General features: G+C 41.2%; 1 protein-coding gene across 2 annotated transcripts; it reads left to right on the plus strand.

Annotated features, from left to right (window-relative positions):
* The first annotated feature begins 690 nt into the window (after window positions 1-690).
* LOC139693339 (protein saal1-like) lies at window positions 691-19687 on the plus strand. 2 transcript variants are annotated; one of them, XM_071591464.1, is made up of 6 exons: window positions 691-877; window positions 1044-1200; window positions 1297-1473; window positions 3708-4035; window positions 12226-12483; window positions 19101-19687. In XM_071591464.1, the coding sequence occupies exons 2-6, from the start codon at window positions 1078-1080 to the stop codon at window positions 19565-19567; spliced, it is 1353 nt and encodes a 450-aa protein (XP_071447565.1). In that variant the 5' UTR covers window positions 691-877; window positions 1044-1077; the 3' UTR covers window positions 19568-19687. The 2 variants fall into 2 exon arrangements, with proteins under 2 accessions (XP_071447565.1, XP_071447564.1); XM_071591463.1 differs by having other exon boundaries at window positions 691-1200.
* Window positions 19688-20910: the final 1223 nt, after the last annotated feature.

The raw sequence follows: 20910 nt of genomic DNA on the forward strand, positions 1-20910 counted from the left end.
CATCCTCATTCCTTTTTCACTTTTGTGTAACAGTTCTGGGTTGAAATCACTCCCATGGTTTTCTTACCATAGACGTTTAGCGAAGTGTGATTGTTTGAGGTCACAAGTTCTAAAACAGCGTTTATGTTCCTCCGCCCGTGTCTTTAATGACCTCCCCGTTTGACCTATATATATAGCACCACAGTCCCCACAAGTTAACTTATACACCCCACTTTTATTTTGCGTACATATTTTGTCTTTAGTGTTATTCAAGAATGATTTTAAGTTATTATTATAATAAAAAGCTATTCGAAAAGAATTTATTAAATAATATTATCATACCAGTGATTGTTTCACATGAATCATTAATTGTCGTTATTGCTTTTTTTGGGCTACTTAATATACTGTACTGATAATATACATCTGTTCGTAAAATTAGACTTCTATTTTTTCGTAAATAATTGTTTTGAATAGGTGATTGATGCTGATAGCTCGCTTGCATTAATATGCATTATTAATCTTTCCGTGATTAAAATACAGCAAACTCAATTTTGTATAATTGACACGGGTATGGGGCATATTCGGAAAATATGGTCGTGATATGTTTATATATGGAAACTCTTCTTTTACACTTTATTTTATTCATTCCAGTTTTTGGACAATGTTAACCACACGGATTTCTGTTCGTCAACTGTTTGGGAGCTCGCCTGCCTATTACATAGTTGACAATGTTGCCGTGCAGGAGACGTAGAGGGACGAATTTTAGAAAACTTCAGTGAGAAAACGTAACTGAATTCATGGAATATGTTATCTATACTTCTTTGTTTCATTGAATACACTTGTCAACGTAAATGCTAGAACGCGGTAAGAGTTGGCGAAAAACCGAGACATTATTTAGGTTGGTGTGAAAATCTTTGTTAAGGATAGATGAAGTGAATAACTTATTAGCATCCCTGAAATGGAAATGGATTCTCTGTGATCAAGAGCTGCGTTCGTTGGATATGATCAATTAATACGCCAGTTTACCATCTAATGAGTGCTATTGGATATTTTTTCATGTGAAGGATTGATTATTTACATGCCTAAGAAGTTCCTTGCATGATGAATCCAACACTGCCTCGTAGTATGCAAGAGGATGCTGGCAAAATGAAAGGTGATGCTATCGGCGATACGATGTACAGTGGACGATGGGTGTTAAAGACTTTAATGAAACTGTCTGAGGTATTGATGTTTTATGTTGTCGAAAGAAAAAAATAAATTGCATTGAGTTTACCTAATTACTTGTATTTTATTTACATTGGATTAATAACTTTGCAGAAGTATGTGGAATATACCAGTACTGATGATTATCGCCTGGAATCTGATTTTGAAAGTGATCTTGGTCTTCTCTGGGACATGACAATAGAGCCAGATGTAGCAAACTTTTTAGTGGAACATGATACCCTGGATCTCATAATGGATATTGTCAAATTTAGTTGCTCACCAAGGCTTACTGTGAGTTTTAATTAGATATTTACATGAGTGACGGTTATTAGCTTAATGTGTTTTACATTAAATTCAACGGACGAGGAACTTGTGAGGTGTGTCCAAGGTTGAAATCTAAGAATGTTCTTAAGAACGAAAATAGTGATATGATAATAATATTTAGTACTGTATGTGTATATATAAACATGCACTCGAGCACTCTCTTATTGATGAACACGTATTCATTCACATAGATATAAGGATAGGAACACACACAAAAGACAAACACAGGAATCTAGCAGATCCATGCACTGTGCCTATCCTATATGACATTGTGTTCATGAAACTTTTACGCTTGTCAGTTCGATTCCACCTTCCCCACCCATCCCATTTCTTAATACCTGTATCCATGTGAATATGCATACGTGTGTGTATATATATATATAACACTTGGACGGTATAATAGAATACAAATAGAAAAGTAGGAAACCCCGAACACTATGGCAGTGTTAATTTCATTCTAGTCAGCTCCAGAAATGGTAAATTATGATTTACTTACGTGTATAAGTGTATTTCAGTCATGTGTTCTCCACATGTGATGCTCGTTGGGTGATCGAAACCGACTATTTATTCTGATTATTCCCTCAGACAATTATATATACATATATATATATATACATATATATATATACACATATATATATACACATATATATATACATATATATATATATACACATATATATTTACACATATATATATATACATATATATATATATACACACACATATATATATATACATATATATATACATACGTATATATTTATGTATATACATATATAGTAGGTCGCGGCAGTCGCAATGGGTAGAGAGTTGGACTAATGACTGGAGGGTTCCGGGTTCGATTCCCAGGCAAGGCACTCTGAGCACCTGCAGCTCCACCCAAGCTAAAGTGATTTTTCGGGTATCAGGTCTTCCTGGGAAACCATAACCAGCAAAGGGAAAGGAACCCCCTACCCTGATGTGTGAATTTTCACACGCCGTATAGGGCTTACTACTGGGTGATCTCTACCATCACCTACTAACCCACGGATCTCAGGGTAAATTACATATCCTCGATAGCTCAAGTGGTTAAGAGCATCCGCCCGGCAAGTGGAAAGATCCGGTGTTCGAGTCCCGGTTGAGGAAATATTTTTACTCTTGTGATCCGTTCGATTCCGCCTTCCCCACCTCTATTGTGTTCGTCCTTTATACGTGTTCCTATCCCTTTTCCTTATATATGTTTCTGTATATATGAGTATTTATTCGCCGTTTGGCGGGATTTCGTGTTTGAATGTGTATTTGGCCAATGTGGCTCATCTCTTTCTTCTGGCTATGCGTGCCACGAAACGCATTGTTCTTTTCCTGTATGATGTTGTATGAATTCTAACCACTCTCCTTTCCTCTTGTGTATTGTCTATTTCTCCTTTGGTGGGTGAAACAGCCCCCTGACGCCATCTCTTGGCTAAAGAATCAGGGCGCTTGGCGACATATAAGACCCACGGATCTCAGGGTAAATTACATATCCTCGATAGCTCAAGTGGTTAAGAGCATCCGCCCGGCAAGTGGAAAGATCCGGTGTTCGAGTCCCGGTTGAGGAAATATTTTTACTCTTGTGATCCGTTCGATTCCGCCTTCCCCACCTCTATTGTGTTCGTCCTTTATATGTGTTCCTATCCCTTTTCCTTATATATGTTTCTGTATATATGAGTATATATATATATATATATATATTATATATATATATATATATATATATATATATATTTATGTACATACACACACATCATATATATGTATGTGTGTGTGTTACAGGCGTAGAAATGTTATAACGTAATGAAATTTAGATATTTTCCACCCTGGTAAAATCGGAATATTCATTTCGTACTTCCATTGCACAGAAAACTTTAAAAGACATGGCCAATCCTGGCAACCTCAGTGTATTGCAAAGTCAACAAATCCGATGCAAACACTAAAACTGTGGTGTCAACCTTTTATGGCATAGGTTAAATGGTCCTACGCAAAACCTTCCCATTGTTTGACCTACCATGAAACTGCTTGTTACTCAAGAGCATTTTCATAATTAATTAGGTACTTGTTTCAAAATGTAAATGCCTAATGAGTTGATGTATGCTCACTAAAAACTAAATATGCTTAAATCTTCTGTAAATTTTTCCATGTGATCTAAGGATTGATGATGTTTCCCTGGTTACCTGTTTTAGGAAATAATGATTGGCATCCTTGGTAATCTGGCTTGCGAAGAGAGTGTGCGACGGAAAATTGACACCAATGAGGGGCTGATAAAAGTCATCATAAACTTATTAAATTTCACTGACAGTCCAACATTGGTGCAGTTAATTCGACTGCTAACAACTTGCATATGGGACATGGGGAAAAAGGCGAAGAGGGAGGTGGAGTCCGCTTCCAGCAGTGATGGTCCGAGGGAGACTGGTCCAGAAGAGGGGACTTCACACTGGGTTCAGTGCCTTAAGGAGGAGACAGATGTGGTCTATGGCAGTGTTAATTTCATTCTAGTCAGCTCCAGAAATGGTAAATTATGATTTACTTACGTGTATAAGTGTATTTCAGTCATGTGTTTTCCACATATGATGTTCGTTGGGTGATCGAAACCAACTATTTATTCTGATTATCCCTTCAGACAATTATTCTCATTTCCAAACCAATATTCCAGCCTATGGAGTGTTTTAGAATTATTCCATGTCTTGGGGTGACATTCCATAATTATGGTATCCTAGAGTGGATCTCTTGCAGATCAATGTATTCATTCATTTCAACTCGTAATGATTAGTTTTTCAATGTCTTTTATCTGATATCACCTTCCCAGAATTGCTTTGAGGCTGTCTGGAATATTTATTCTAGAGGACTCCATCGTGTCTTTTATTTAATAAACATATTGAGAGATGTAGATACTGCTGCTTTTCAAGATATAGCGATTGTGTCTCTTTTTCCTTTACACAGCTTTACGGTCTTTAAAGTGTCTGATTTTGATCATGCCTGTTGCTAGGGAGATGTGAATATACCAACCTCCATGACCTCCATGGTTGCTCAGTCGAAGAAGTGCCGCTGAGTGCCCCTTCCAACCTTCTGTGTCATCGGCATTCCTCTGGCCAGTCATGTGGCTCTTTCGGAGGCATTTTGCAGTGCTTCTGTACAGACATGAGAATGGCTTGCACCTGTCGGTACACTACAGCAGATTCATTGTGTCCATGATTGGAATCACCCAGTAGATTTAAGCGTAGTCTTTGATATAAAAACCATCCTCTTTGAAAATAATACATTAATCACTTCCATCCACAAAAAACCAAGAACAATACCTCCATTCCTGCAGTTATCATCCACCCCGCATTAAATGCTCAGTGCAGTTTTCCTTGTCTGTTTAAGGCCACCCCATGCATATTAACACTCCCTCCATGCAGCAGTATGCAGAAGGCCGCTTCGTTCCTCTGGCAAATGCAGGTACCCAGATAAGTTACTCAAAGGCAGAATCCCTTCTTTCACACCCTCCTCGCCCATTACCCTCGTACACAATTTCAAAAATAAATCCTTTCTATGTTTCAAATATGGACCCAAGGAAAGATTCTCGCCCGTAGAAATCGCCCTCCTCTCCCCTCCCTACCTTAACACCCTCCACCCACTTCTAAACCTACCACTTCCAACCCCAGCATCGTAGTCACCACTCCCGATAAAGGTAGTGATTTGAAACACCAAATATATTTCCAAAACCCTTGGTCATTTCAATGACACATCCACTTACGCCACTCTCTAAAGTAAGTCTTCCTTCCTCCAATTTGGACCAGACGAAGGCTCACCTCCCAAGACATGTCCCTTCTCTCATCCCCAAACCCTAGACCACCCCAGTTTTATCTCCTCCCACGCAAACCCAAAATCCCATGTCACCCTATAGTCTCCAGTTTCAACTCGCCCACCAAAAGACTGCATTTCTTCAGTGCTGCCCAAAATTTCTTGTACTTTCCTTGCCCCCCTTTATAAAAGACACTTCCTCCACCGTTTACATTCTATCTCCATTCCCACCACCTCCAACCTAGTCATGGCCACCAATGTCTGCCTTCCCTGAGCACACCTCTATTCCCCATAACGAAGGCTTATCCTCCCTCCCTCCGACATTATCCCTCTCTACACCCTAGCATCCTTTGACCTTATTTTTCTTCAACCTAGCCACTTTCGAAAAAATGCATTTTCTTTCTAAAGCAGTTGTCACTTACAAACCAAAGGCACAGTGATGGGAACTAGGATAGTGCTATTATATGCCACCATATAATGGCATGGTTCTTGGGTCACCTTGAGGAGATCTTCCTTTTGCAACAAATCCTCTAAAGACTCTTCTGGGTCCACCATATAGATGACATTTTCATCCTCTGGATGCATGGCTCAAAGTCCTGTAGCAATTTCTTATCGACCCTAAATTCTTCTTCAACTGTTAAATTCTCTTCTTCAATTTCAGACTCCACTGCAACCTTTCTTGACGCAGACCTCTCACTTCACAACCACAAATTTACTACCTGATTACATACCAAAGCTGCTAACCACGAGCAATAGCTACACTTTACTAGCTGTCGCCCTAATCACACAAAACACTCGATTCCCATTCTCTCTCTATTCGCGGGCACTGAATTTTCAACACCGTAGCCATCCTCAACAAATACCTTCACAATATACACAAAGCACTTCATCAATGTGTTTACCTATGGAAGCTCCTTCAAAATAAATTCCACTGCTCCACCTGACCTCACGCACTACAGAAAAACAACCCCACATCTGATGCAGGACTCAATCTTTGCAACACCTATTTCCCAGAATCCCATGGACTGAAAACATTTCTTAAAGAAGTTTCCTATTGTGTAGATTGTGAGGCTGCCTCAATGTCCCTCTCTTGCATGCAGATGACCCGCCAATTTCAGAAATATTCCGAGATTCACCTATCCTTTGGTGCCTCACCCCCACGATGGATTTCTTCATCTTTCCCTTACTTGCAACGGCCCCCCATGTAAAATGGGTCTACTTATCAGATCTGCTCCCCTCTCCCCACATCCCCTGATTGCCCCCTCACCTCGTTCCCGTGCTATATGCCTCTTGAAAAAAGTTATCTATCTTTTGTCAGCAAACAATGCTCATCATTTTACATAGGCGAATGGATTACCCCCTTGTCCATCCGAATGAGCAATCACCAATTCTTCATCCGTCTTATCTTTGCTTGTCCCTTCACGCGCTAATGCCCACACAACCTTTCCTTTGATCACTTTTTCCCCATCCATCCTCGGATCTCTCCCCGATTCAGCTATTGAGGAGAGAACTCCAGAATCTGCTTAAGTATTAGCTATCTGATCATTTGAATTTCCCAGTGTAAACCTTCACTGTTAAATAGTTTCCTCCCCCCTTGCCAGAGCTACCATGCCCCCTCCCCACCATAGCCCTTGTATTCCTTCCACCAGTCTAAGGGGAAGGCCTAAGGGAGAGGCTGAAAGCTTAAAATAAGACACACACATAAATATTAAAACTTCCAACGAAGGAGTAATATGGCATTGCCAACAAAAATATAGAAAGACATCCAGAAAAGGACAACCACATTTCGAAATTTTCTGAGGCCCAACGCAGTTCCTTCTTTCTGCAGAGGAAGGTGGGCCTGCCACCAAAAATTTTTGAGTTCGTGAAAGTGTCCTTTTTATGTGCTTTTCTATATTTTTGCTTGCTCACACCATCTCGTTCCTTTATTTGAATTATTATTCGCATCCGTGAGACTTTCATACCAGATTGATATTTATTGAAGTGAGTTTTTTTGTTTTGATTCATCTTTTTATTTTTTTTAGCCATAATTAAATGTGTGTGCTTCAAGAATTAGTGAACATCATAAAGATGCTATTGGCACAATATATGTGCGTGTGTGGGTGTGTATGTATTTGTACGTACGTATGTATATGCACTTATGTCCGAGTATATACGAGGTCTGTTCAAAAAGTATTGCAACTTTTGTGTTTTTCAAAATTTATTTTTTAATTCATGAATACCTTTTTTGTCGCCTTCAAAGTAATCCCCATTTGATATTATACACTTCTGCCAACATTTTTTTCAATCTTCTAGGCACTTCAAAAAATCATTTTTTGTGATCTTGCTCAGCTCCTCCTTTAATGCAGTCTTTATCTCTTCAATCGTAGCATAATGTCATCCTTTCATGGGCCTCTTCAGTTTCGGGAACTAGAAAAAGTCACCGGGGGCCAGATCTGGAGAATACGGTGGCTGCGGCATCATTAGTGTGTTGTTTTTGGGCAAAAATTCATTAATACAAGTAACGATGTGTGAGCAGGGGCATTGTCATACTGCAAAAGCCAATTTTCGTTCTTCCACAATTCTGGGCATTTGTGGCAGATTGCTTGGCGCAAATTGCGCATAACATGCTGGCAATACTCCTGTTCTACCGTTCTGTGGCAAGAACCCATGAGGCACCACGCCCCTGCAATCAAAGAAAACTGTAAGCAAAACTTTCACATTTGACCGAACTTGGCGAGCTTTTTTTGGTCTTGCCTCGTGCTGTGATTTCCATTGGGATGGTTGAGCTTTAGTTTCCACGTCATAACCATAAACCCATGATTCATCACCAGTTATGGCCCTCTGGAGCAACTTTGGGTCTTCGCAGACAGAGTCATCGGCAATGTTTATGCATTGCTGTTTTTGGTTGAAATTGAGCAATTTTGGTACAGATTTTGCGGCGATCCGCTTCATACCCTAATCACTGGTAAAAATCAAATGCCAATCGACATGTTTAGGTCCTCAGCAACTTCTCTGACGGTGATTCTATGATTGGCCAACACTATTTTGTTCGTCTGTTGTTGATGTGCTCGGGCGTCCGGCACACTCTTCGTTGTTCACATCTTCTCGGCCCTCTGAGAACATAGTGTACCACTGATAAACATTGCTTCAGTTTGAGGTAGCTGATCCATATGCCACGGTCAACATTTGGAATGCGTCCGCACACTTAATTTCGTTTTTAACACAAAATTTGATACATATTCTTTGATCCATCTTTTGGAACAGGCAAAAATCGAAGACAAGCCAAAACACTTCCAAGCAAAACAGCCGTCAACAATTAATTGAACATTCAAAATGGTCAAACTTTTCAGAATAAGTGAGAGACATAATTGCCAACATAATGCCACCAAAAAAATCGAAAATCAAATACATACAGGGTTCGTCCGGAAAATAAGTGTACTGAGCTCAGGAAAAAAAATTTATTACACTTTTACATATCTTAAGCTAATATTCCTCAAAATAGGACCCTTGTGAGTCAATACACTTGTTCCAGCGGCGTTCCCATTCCTGGAACGCTCCTGCGAAGGCATCATCGGGAACCTCTCGAAGACTCGTCGTCGACCTCTTCTCTGCCCTCCACGAACATCTTGTGCCACCGAAAGATCATGTTTCTGGACATGGCAGACTCCCCGTAAGCCTGGTTAATCATACCGACAGTTTCGGTAGACAATTTCCCAAGCTTTACCGCAAATTTGATGGAATAACGCTGCTCCAAAAACTTAGGCATCGCGTTCCGTGACATGGGTCGAGCGTGGAGATTCGCGTTAACAGAGCTCCTCACTACACCACAGCTCAGAGCCGACTGCCTTTTTCAGCGTCGCTTGCCAACATACCCCCCTCCAATCGCAGCCCATCAGAGCGGTGCTGGGCGCGCCTGGAGCGGCGGGAAAAAATCAGTACACTTATTTTCCGGACGAACCCTGTAATCCGGGGAATATGAAATTCGTGATACTTCTTGAACAGACCTTGTATGTATGTGTGTGTCCGGCTGTGTGTGTGTCTATTCACATGCACATAGAAACAAGCTTGTATTTACGTAGGGCATTGGATAAATATGTATTATTTAATTAAACACAGAAACACACGTATATGTACACACACACATATATATACGAGGGGTGGCCAAAAAGTAACAGGAATTGGCCTGCGGTGGGGAGCGAGAGTGGGGGAAGCCTTTGTTTGGCCGGTCGTACTGTACATCAGGCTCATGTCTCCTGCGTCAGTATTCGCAGCGCCGTTGCTGTGACTGGATCCGTGAGAGCTATTTCAGTGAAACAACTTTTTCATTTCGGCGAAAAACGTGATGGTGGATTATCAAGAGCAACGTGCTGCAGTGAAATTATGTTTCCTGTTGTGGGGAATTCAGCCGCGGAAACTATTGTAATGATCAAGACTGCTTATTTTGGAAGTTGCCCTAAGCAAAACCAGGGTCTACAAGTGGTTTACACATTTTAAAAATGGTGAAATGTCAATTGAAGACCAACCCCGTTCAGGCCGCCCTTCAACATCAAGAACTGATGAAAACATCGACAAAATCAATGCCCTCATTCGTGAAGACCGTCGCAGAACCATTGATCAACTCTGTGAGATGTCTGGAGTGCCATGGAGTTCAATTCAGAGGATTCTATCTGAAGATTCACGTATGAAAAGTGTTGCAGCCAAATTTGTCCCTCGCCATCTCACTCGCTGGCTCATACCGCCCTCTCCGTGATGCAGTTTTTGACAAAAAGTGGCCTGACATCAAATGTCGACCCCCCCCTATTCACCGGATTTAGCTCCCTGTGACTTCTTTTTGTTCACCAGATTCAAAAGGGACATGAAAGGAAAGAGTTTTGACACTGTGGTGTAGGTAAAACAAAAATCACTAGAAGGCCAAAAGGACATCCGGATGAGTGAATTTCAGAAATGTTTCAAACAATGGAAGCATCGTTTGGAGAAGTGCATTGTGATAAATGGGGAATACTTTGAAGGTGAAAGAAATTTAATGTAAATATATTGAGAACTAAAGAATCTATAACAACATTCCTGTTATTTTTGGGTCCCCCCTCGTATATGCATGTATATATCTTCGAAACAGATCTCTCTTCAGTGACACACACATATGTAAAAACATTGATTAAGACATTAAAACACAGAAACACAACTTTGCACACTTTCGTTCGTCGATCAGTGAGAATCATGGCATGGATGTTTTGAATGATTTCCTTGGTAACCACGTCTGCCGGGCACTCTGGTTCCTCCTCATCGAAAACAGATGTTCGCCCACATTTAAATTCTTTGAACTAATATCTAACTGTGGTCATAGATGGCAAAGTGTCCCCATAAACAGCATCCAACTTTGCTTTCATCTCCTCGCATTTCTTCCCAACCAAAAAAAAAGCGAATTACCGAACGATACTGCTCTTTTTCCATCTTAGCGAAAATCACGAAACACGTCCTACTCGAATGGCTGCCAAATCCAAACTAACCTTTAAATCAGTCTGAAATTTGTTTCACCGTCGTTTGATAGATGGCAGCACACGATCATAACATAAACTTCCCTCGGGAACGCCCTTTGTCGTCAAACATGGGGGAAGCCTCTCTGGGCACCTGCAGCTCCACCCAAGCTGTGTAATTTTTCGGGTACCAGATCTTCCTAGGAAACTATAACCAGCATATGGAATTGAACTGGCCCCGCTACCCTGATGTGTGAATTTCACTTGTCGTCGGCCTTAGTACTGGGTGAACTCTACCATCACCTACCAAACCGACCTTCGGGTTGATTACTGTGTTTATGGTTATATATACATATACTTACGTGCCTACAGGGTGCAGCAACGTAACTTCCTTTTTTGAAATATGCACCAATCAGGCTGTAGAGGTCATAGCTTGGTAATAGTGGCCTCATTCGACAGCCGAGGATCTAAAGTCCCCCCCCCCAGTCAGTCGCCATCATGCGTTGAACAGTGAGGAGCGTGCCCTTGCCGTCAAGGTCTACTTGTCAAACAGGTGTTCTGTGATAGCAACCCAGTGGGCCTTCCAATATCGCTTCAATGTAGCCCTGTTGGGCCCTGTCCCAGACTGGAAATCAATCCTTCCATGGGTCACTATGTTCAAATAAACTGAGAGTGCGATAAGACAAAGAACTGGAGTCCCTCGGCCCATCAGATCACCTGAGAACATTGACGAAGTAAGAGCTTGCAATTCCCACGGCATACATCAGTCAGCCCTTGGTCTTTTTGGTCATTCAGTGAGGCAAATTCTTCACAATGACCGTCATCACCATCCTTAAAAGTTGAAGTTTGTGCGGGAACTCTCCAAACGTGACCTCAATTCTTGACGGAATGGATGTGAGGTTCTTCTCGAAAATGTTCCTGAGGACGCAATTGTGTTTTTCAGTGATCAAGCCCATTTTCATGCGAGTGGATATGTCAGCAAACAGAACATGCACTACTGGGCTGATACCAATCCCAGAGAATTGCATCAAATACCTTTACATTCACCAAAGTCGCAGTGTGGTGTGCAATTTCCTCAGTCACTATTGTTGGTCCCTGATTTTTTTTTAAGAAAATGAGGTCGCAGTGACAGTAAATTCAGACCATTGGGGCAGAAATTCCCAACATACCTGCTGCTATGCTGGTAAGGGTCAGGACAAATGCCAGAAATTGGTTTATCCAGTGTATGATCAGAGAATGGGGGGGGGGCGTTACAAACATGATTTGATTTTCAAAACTGTGTAAAAGGAAACTTTAAATATGGACCTATCTTTAAAAAAATGATATAAAAATTCTGTTTCATAAAATGGGTTTTATTGCATTTTGAAAAAAGGAAGTTATTTTGCCACGCATGTATTTTAAAATATACATAGACACATGTACATACATAAAGGTACATTTCATGCACTACCTTAAATTTCAGAGGAATTGCTCACGGCCACCCTGGGACTGCTGGAATCATTGTTCAACTTGACATGGTATGATGGCGATTATTTCTGCAAGCAATTTTCTACCAAGGATTGTGTTCAAGGCCTTGTGGAGGCCCTCAAGGAGTTGACAAGTCATAGTGAGGATGTGGCGGACAGTCATTTGAATCACCGAAGGCTAAGAGGGGCCTGTGCCCATTGGGTCACTGTTTTGCACCGATTGACGTACCATGAATTGGGAATGAGTGCGTTGGGTGAGTACTCGAGTGGAAGTGTTCCTCTTCATCAACTGATCGTAATTAAATGATCACTTAGTAGTTAATTCAAGTGACTTCTCAGTACTTTTTTGCAATAACTGTCGTTATTATCTATCATAAATATAAGATATCATCCATAAAACTTGATTTATGTAACCCTATTTATGACTTCGCGCAATATTCTTAATAAAATTACATGTTGTAATAATATAAGTGGTGTAACAATGTAGTCTATTAATGCAAAGTCTTGAAAATTTTTATTTCACTATATATCCCTAATTTTCAATTTGTAAATGTTGTTCAAAAAGTATTTAATGTGCCAGAAAGTCTCATTGTGTCATGTATTTATATTGAAATGGATGGAAGTAGCAGTACAAGGGATGACTTGAGGATGTGTTGAGGGGGTGGTTGAATGGGACTGAGGCCGTTGAACCTAAGTGCAATGATCAATTGGAATTTATATCTTATCGTGGAGTGAAGTTAAGGTCTGATTGGTAGAAGGCTTGTGTGACGTAAAATGCTTGACACAGGTAGACACATTGTAAAAGGTAAAATGTGACCAGTTGTATCAGTGACTCAAACAGGGTGTGTGCTGGCTCTTGGAAGGTTAAAGGGTGAAAACTCGGACATCTCTCTTGGCGCTTTTCACGTGTTCCAAGCAGAGATGCATCCCGTCAGATTTCTGTGCATGGGAAGGGTTGCTCTTGAGAAGGTTGGTTTAATTACGTGGATGTGTGTGGGCAACATAATGTAGGGTTCTTAAGTCGGCACTCAACTCTTAGAAAGGCCTTTAGTTTATATAAGTATGTATTCAGTTTGTCTCCTGTGTTGTAACTGTGATGGCCACAGATAGAAAGTGAGTACGGGATGGTGTATTTGGGATGACGGGTGTTGTAGTGCAAGTAAAGAAATTTGTCTTTTGGATGGTTTTATGTGGACGTAGGTCTCAAAGGTATTGCTGCCTCTCAAGTGGATGTCAGTGTCGAGAAAAGTGATTTGGAGGCAATCGAGATGAAAGGTTGCGTTAGAGGAGAAGGTGAGATGAGGGTGGCATTGAGGAATCTCAGGTTAGGGACAGGGAAAGAAGATGTCACCATTGTTTTGATTGTTAAAATTGTTTTCTATCAACGTTCCCATCACTGCAATGACATCACCTGTTCCTGTCCCTGACTGACCTTTGTCATGGTGGTTGCTTGTGCTAATGAACAATTAATGTCTCCATACTGGCTCTCTTCAGTACATATAAGATTTACTTCATGCTCCTCTCATACTGTTGCTTTACTCTTGAGAGGTTGAGGTAAAAATAATCCAACAAAGGCTTCTGGAAAATATACTTCCTTAAATCGGAAGTCCAAATAATCTCTTTCTTTCATTTTTCCCAAATTCATCATAATTCTGGAGGGATGTTATCTACTTCTACTATATGCTTTCCAGGAATCTTATTTATTTCCATTAATATGATTCATGTCTTATCTTTAATTGTTGGTATAGTTTCTGTCTTGCTGCATCTTGGCATTACATTCTTAATCAGCAATCTCCTGGTCCCCATCTCTGAAATATCTACATATCCTTGTGCTGATCATTCCACCACATTTCCTCGACTGTATTGACTTATTGACTAAGGTTATTATTTAGCTCTCTCTATATATATGTCAAGAGAAATAATAATTGCTCCTGCACATGCTTGCCAGTTAGGTGGTGACAAAGGTAATCCGTGCAGCGTCTGTTCTCAGTAGGGCTATTAAAATGATGGTGTGTTACATTAGGAACACCAATGAGCTGTGTGTTGATCCTTGTAGCGGTAGAGATAAACCTTCTGCTGTAGTTTTGGCACAAAATCCTTGCAAAGCAAAATAGACAGGAGCAAAGCAGAAGACACAGAATGAGGGCGAACAGTTAGATTGTGGAATTGAAATCTTAGGACGATATTTAGGAGAGGGAAATCAATAAATTCATTGTGAGAGATTGAGAGAGGATATATAGATATTTTGGGTCTATGCAAGGTGAGATGGAAGGATAGTGGGGATTACTGGAGTGATAGCTATAGAATAATATACAGCGGCGGGGACGAGAGCCAACGAGGGGTTGCCATAATATTGAATAAAAAGGTAAGGAGAAGCATACTGAACATAGATCAAGCAACAGATAGAATGTCAGTAGTAGAGATAAAAGCAGAACCGATGAACTTGGTCATTGTTCAGGCATACAAGGTCTGTTCAAAAAGTATTGCAACTTTTGTGTTTTTCAAAATTTATTTATGTATTCATGAATATCTATTTTGTGTTCCCTTCAAAGTAATCCCCATTAGATATTATACACTTGTGCCAACATTTTTTCCAATCTTCTAAGCATTTCAAAAAATCATTTTTTTGTGATCTTGTTCAGCTCCTCCTTCGATGCAGTCTTTATCTCTTCAATTGTAGCGTAGCATTGTCCTTTCATGGGCCTCTTCAGTTTCGGGAACAAGAAAAAGTCACCGAGGCCAGCCAGATCTGGGGAATACGGTGGCTGCGGCATCATTAGTGTGGCCAACAATTCACGCACCAGTAACAATGTGTGAGCAGGGGCATTGTCATGGTGCAAAAGCCAATTTTTGTTCTTCCACAAATCTGGGCATTTGTGGCGGATTGCTTGGCGCAAATTGCGCATAACTTGCAGGTAATACTCCTTATTTATTGTTCTACCGTTCTGTGGCAAGAACTCATGAGGCACCACACCCCTGCAATCGGAGATAACTGTGGACTAAACTTCCACATTTGACCGACTTTGGGCGCGGTGTTTTCCGTCTTGCCTCGTACTGCAGCTTATATTGGGATGACTGAGCTTTAGTTTCCACGTCATAACCATAAACCCATGAGTCATCACCAGTTATGGCATTCTGGGGCAAATTTGGGTCTTTGCAGACAGAGTCATTGGCAATTTTAATGCGTTGCCGTTTTTGGTTGAAATTGAGCAATTTTGGTACAAATTTTGCTGCGATCCGCTTCATACCCAAATCACTGGTAAAAATCAAATGCCAATCGACATGTTTAGGTCCTCAGCAACTTCTCTAATGGTGATTCTATGATTGGCCAACACTATTTTCTTCACTTCATCAATGATTTTGTCTGTTGTTGACGTGCTCGGGCGTCCGGCACACTCTTCGTTGTTCACATCTTCTCGGCCCTCTGAGAACATAGTGTACCACAGATAAACGTTGCTTCAGCCCAAGGTAGCTGATCCATATGCCACAGTCAACATTCGGAATGTATCCGCACTCTTAATTTTGTTTTTAACACAAAATTTGATACAAGATTCTTTGATCCATTTTTTGGAACAGGCAAAAATCCAAGACAAGCCAAAACACTTCCAAGCAAAACAGCCGTCAACAATTAACTGAACATTCAAAATGGTCAAACTTTTTGGCATAAATGAGGGACACAAGTACCAACATAATGTCACCAAAAATCGAAAATCAAATACATAACCCGGGGAAATATGAAATTTGTGATGCTTCTTGAACAGACCTTGTACAAGCCACCAAGCAACCATAAGGAGAAAGAAGCCGATAGGATATACAATCAGTTAGAGGACATAATCAGTGTGTTCCTGCAGGGAAACATTAGATAGTGATGGGGGATTGGAATGCGACAGTAGGCGAAGGAAGAGATGGTGATGAGGTGGGGGACTACGGTTTAGGCACGAGGAATGACCGCGGGGAGAAAGCAGTTGAGTTCTGCAGAAGACAGGGGTTAGTCATCACCAACACTTGGTTTAGACACCACAAAAGACGCAGGTATACATGGAATATGCCAGGTGACTCAGAAAGGTATCAGCTAGATTATATCCTGGTTAGACACAGGTTTAGGAACAGTGTGATAAATTCGCACAGCTTCCCGGGAGCAGATGCGGACTCTGACCACAATTTAGTTGTTATGAAATGTAGCATCGGTTTCAAAAAGATAAGGCAGGGGTGGCGAGTTAGAAAATGGAATGTAGAAGCATTAAATGGGTTGAAAAGGAAGGAATACAAACAGGCGGTAGAGAAAATCATGGAGGATGGCAAAGAGCTAAGTACTATCGAAGAAAAATGGGAAAGTATCAAGAAAGGGTTGTCTATAGCCGCAAAAGACACTGTTAGAACCATTAATGCTAAAAGGACTGGGAAACCATGGATCACGGATGAGATGATTACAAAGATGGATGATCGGCGAAAATGGAAGAATGTAAATACAGAATTAGACAAAATGAAGTACAAAGAATTAAACAATAAATTGAGGCGGGCAACAAATAAAGCAAAAGAAGCATGGTGGAAGACGCAGTGTGAGGATATGGAAAGTTTACTAAGGAAGGGTGTGATTGGTGTATTGTACTGGAAGGAGACAGAACTCTTGATAAGCAGGAGTGGAAAGTGCATGGAAACAAGAAAGTTAAGGCAAGAAAATTATTAATTTAACCTGGAAAGATTGAAGAGAGAAGGAATATATAGAGGATGTATTTGGCAAAGACAATCAAGCCTGTACATAGGAAAAGAAAATGATGTAGATGAGAATAGCTTAGGTGTAGGTATACTTTATTTTGAGATAGAAGGTGCATTTAGGAAATTGAAATCAAGTAACACTTTGAAATAGATAATATTCCCGAGGAACTACATAAGGGTTTATGAAAATATGGGAGATTGTGTGGACTAATGATTTATGAGGGAGAAGTATGGCTGAAAGACTTCGTCAGATCAGTGTTTCACTTGATAAACATAACAGTTTCAGGTTAACTTTGTGAAATTCCTTCGTTATGAGAGTAAAAAGAAACTTTACACATCCACAATAAAGATTTACTATTTCACACGACCATGGTTTCCATCATCATCACCTCTTGAAGATGCACAGCATAGAAACCATGGTTGTGAAATATTAAATCTTTATTGATATATTTATTTTAAAACATTACTCACAAACAGCAGTAGTGCCAATTTACAGTGAAAAATATAACAAACATGAAAGAGGACAAAAGACAATAACAGCATAACAATAAACAAAGAGGAACATGGACCGGGGAAAAATTTAATTTGTTGACTGGTGGGATAAAGCTTGGGTGGTGAAATTGTTGCATGATAAATGAAAAGGATGGAGAGAGTGAGGGAGTGAACTTAGAAGGGAGGAGAGGCGAAATAGCTAAGGTGAGTGCTTTAGTGAGAGATATCCTAGGAATAGGCAGAGACGGAGGAGGAAGTGGGTGCGGGTGTGGATTGAGTGGATTTATTGTGGAAGTGTAAATTTTCTTTTTACCCTCATAGATCAGTGTTTGTTCCCATTTTGAAAAGGGAAAAGGCAGTCATATGCTAGGACTTATCGAACAATAAGGTTGATTTCCCATGCAGCCAAGGTGGTTCTCATGATCATCAACAAGAGACTGGAGAGTAGGGCAAATGATTACTTAGGGGATAATCAGTTTGGGTTCTGGGAGTGGAGAGGAAGGTGTGATGCCATTGTGGTAACGATGGCACTAATAGAGAGGAGCATAGACTACGACCAGGGCATTTATGCTGTTTCATCGATTTCCAGAAAGCATGAGATGAGAAGTGAGTGTGAGCATGAGAGTGGAATTGGGTGGAATTGTGAATGTATTGCAGAAATAGTAGTGGAGAGAGGGATAGGAGACTAATCTGTGACCTGTGCATTTCCCAGACTGCTCAGTTGAGAGTAGGGGATGACTAGAGCAGGTGGCATGTTTTATTTATCTCCAAAGTGCCAAAATGGTCAAAGTAATAGAGATGTAAGGAGAAGAATTGCATTAAACAAAGAAGCTGCCTCAATGAGGAGGTGAGTAATATCAGGGACATTGAGTAAGGATGTTGAGAAAAGGATTGTTGGCATGGTGGCGGAGGAGGAGAAGAGGATTGTTGGGAGAAAATGAAATGAGGTGGTATAGATTGATTCAGCACGCTTTCATTGGCAATGGGATGTGAAAGACTGTAATATTTGGGGTAATGTTAGTCGAGCAAGGAGGGGGTTGAATGAGATAGAGGAATCCTGAATGGAATGAAGGAAGGAAGTTTGTGGATCAAAGAAGGGTTTATTGCAATGTCGGATATCAGGTTGTTTTATTGGAAGAGGAAAAGAAATGTTTTTCTTTTGTATACTTGTAGTCTGAGCCATCCAAAATCTACCTCAAATGGTAGACAGCAATAATACTGATATCGTACGTTGACTCATTGAAAACAGGTATTTATATCTTTTATTGCATGATAATAGGGTTTCATGGGATCTTTTGGGGCCTTCTAGACATGTTAATGAAATCTTTTTTGTTCATTTAATGTAATAATTTTTTATTCATAATACTATTTCATAGGACAGAGTGTTGAATGGATATCAATTTGTACAAGAAAGCGTGAACAAAATTTGAGAGGTTGCAACAATCATTTTTTGATTTCATGCAAAATGACAATCTAATGTACAACCTCATCTCAAAAGTCTCCAGCATCTTCTTCCCTCAACTACCAAGTTTTGGAGCTATATATTGTGGTTGTTTGGTCTGAAACTAAACTAAAAATATAGTTTTCCCCAAAAAATAGCAGGTAACCTGTTGTATTTTATTCATCCACCTCAAGGGTTGAGTAATTCACTGTTTACTTGCAGGGAAGCTTGCGGACACGGTGTTTGACCTCGTGAGCAGTCTGTGGGTTGAGCAGGGGGCCACGGAGGGTGGTCGCCTATTGGGGGCCAGGTGCAGTGCCCTCCACCTCACTTTGGCGCTAGAGCTGCTCCAGGCGCTCCTCCCTATCTCCTCACGCCTCTGCAGCATCGGAAGCGTGCTCACGCTCCTCGGAGCGCCGGATGAGGAGTGGGAGGAGGAAGGGGAGGGGGGCGCTGGGCTCCGGAGGACTCTTGAGGGGCTCTGCCTGAGTGCGCTCGGCCAGTGGAGGGAGAGGGGTGTGGACATCGAGGAGGCACTGAGGGCATTGCAGCCTGAGCAGCTGGGTATCCTCAGGGGTCTCTTGGCTAAGGGCAACGGTGACTTGGCCAATGGAACACTTGATGGTGCCAAGGATGCCACGCTTTCGGAACTCAAGCACATAATCCAGGAGTTAAAGATTGACCCATGAGAAGTGCAAATGCCCAATGGTGTGCGCTCAATGTTGCAAACATGGGTGCTTGTGCCAACCACCTTCTGAGGTTCTAATTTGTTAATTTTTGTACAGACATCATCACTCAATAAATTCGTATTTAATGAAACCAATGGACTTGAGTCGCTACTTAATGGAAATGGTTGTTAATTTCTGCCAGTAAAAAAACAGTGCAATTAACTTAAACCAGGGCCTGGTTGTTGTTAGGTGAGGGTGAAGGTCCCGTGAATACAATCCTTGTGGCGTGTGAAATGCACTCAATCACGGGGTGGGTGTTAAAGATGGGGGCCAGTTCCATTCCCCGTGCCGCTTGCAGTTCCCTTGAAAGATATGGCGCCCAGAAAAACACAAGGGTAGGGTGAAGCTGTAGAGTCGTCTCCTGGAATCAAACTCAAGAGCTCCGGTCAGTAGCCGAGTGCTCTCTGCCCACTGGGCGACCACACCTTATTCCTCAGGTTTGTACTGAATTTGTGCTGCTTCAACTGACTGGGTTGGGACTTCTAACAATGAGTTGCGTGCTGGAATTGGGTTCCATACAATTTGTTCCGCCCACTCTCACTCTAAATTCCCATCACCTCCTCACCTTTTTGAAACACTTGACAACCTCTGTTTAAGATGGGATTAAGGAGTTTATGAAACACCTGATATTGACCAGGTAACAGTGGAAGAGGGTTGTGAAAACGAACTACTTTTGCTGAACGTGGCATTTGATGCTATTGCATTTCTAATAATGGCATATACCTCATGCAATGCACACCCTGCCCAGCTGTCTATTTTGCAGCCAATGCTCCACGCCCATCAATTTTAGAATGAATAATCACAGAGCATCCTTCAACCCATCCGCCTCCCTCCCAGCTCCCAGTCACACAGCTACCCACAGCGAATATTTAGACAGCTGCTGCAAAGTATCCATTATTTCCTCCCTCCATTCCCCCCAACAGCCACACCAATCCCATTAAGGACTCTATAATTAGCTTGTATCTCTCTTTTTCAATCATGCAACCCCCCTCCCCCCCCCAGGACTAAATTGGTCCCATCAACTGACACCTTCCTCTCAACAACCAAACACCGATTATGTATCCCCCTTGATTTAACCCTTCCCCCAGTCTTCCCTCGTCTCCTTATCTCCCCGTCAGTGATTCCTTGTACCCCAATGAAAGTAGCTGGGACCTCTAAAATATCGTATTGAGTTGTTTTTGTGTTTTGGTTAATCTTTTTATTTCACTTTTGACTTTATCCTGGCCCTGTAGTCACTGTCCATGTAGGACGAGGAGGGAGAGGGGTGAAATAGGATAGCCCCCTCCTTTTAAGGATTAATCCTT

The sequence above is a fragment of the Hetaerina americana genome, unplaced genomic scaffold (assembly GCF_022747635.1).
Source record: "Hetaerina americana unplaced genomic scaffold, ioHetAmer1.1.p SCAF_47, whole genome shotgun sequence".
Classification (NCBI taxonomy): Eukaryota; Metazoa; Arthropoda; class Insecta; order Odonata; family Calopterygidae; genus Hetaerina; species Hetaerina americana.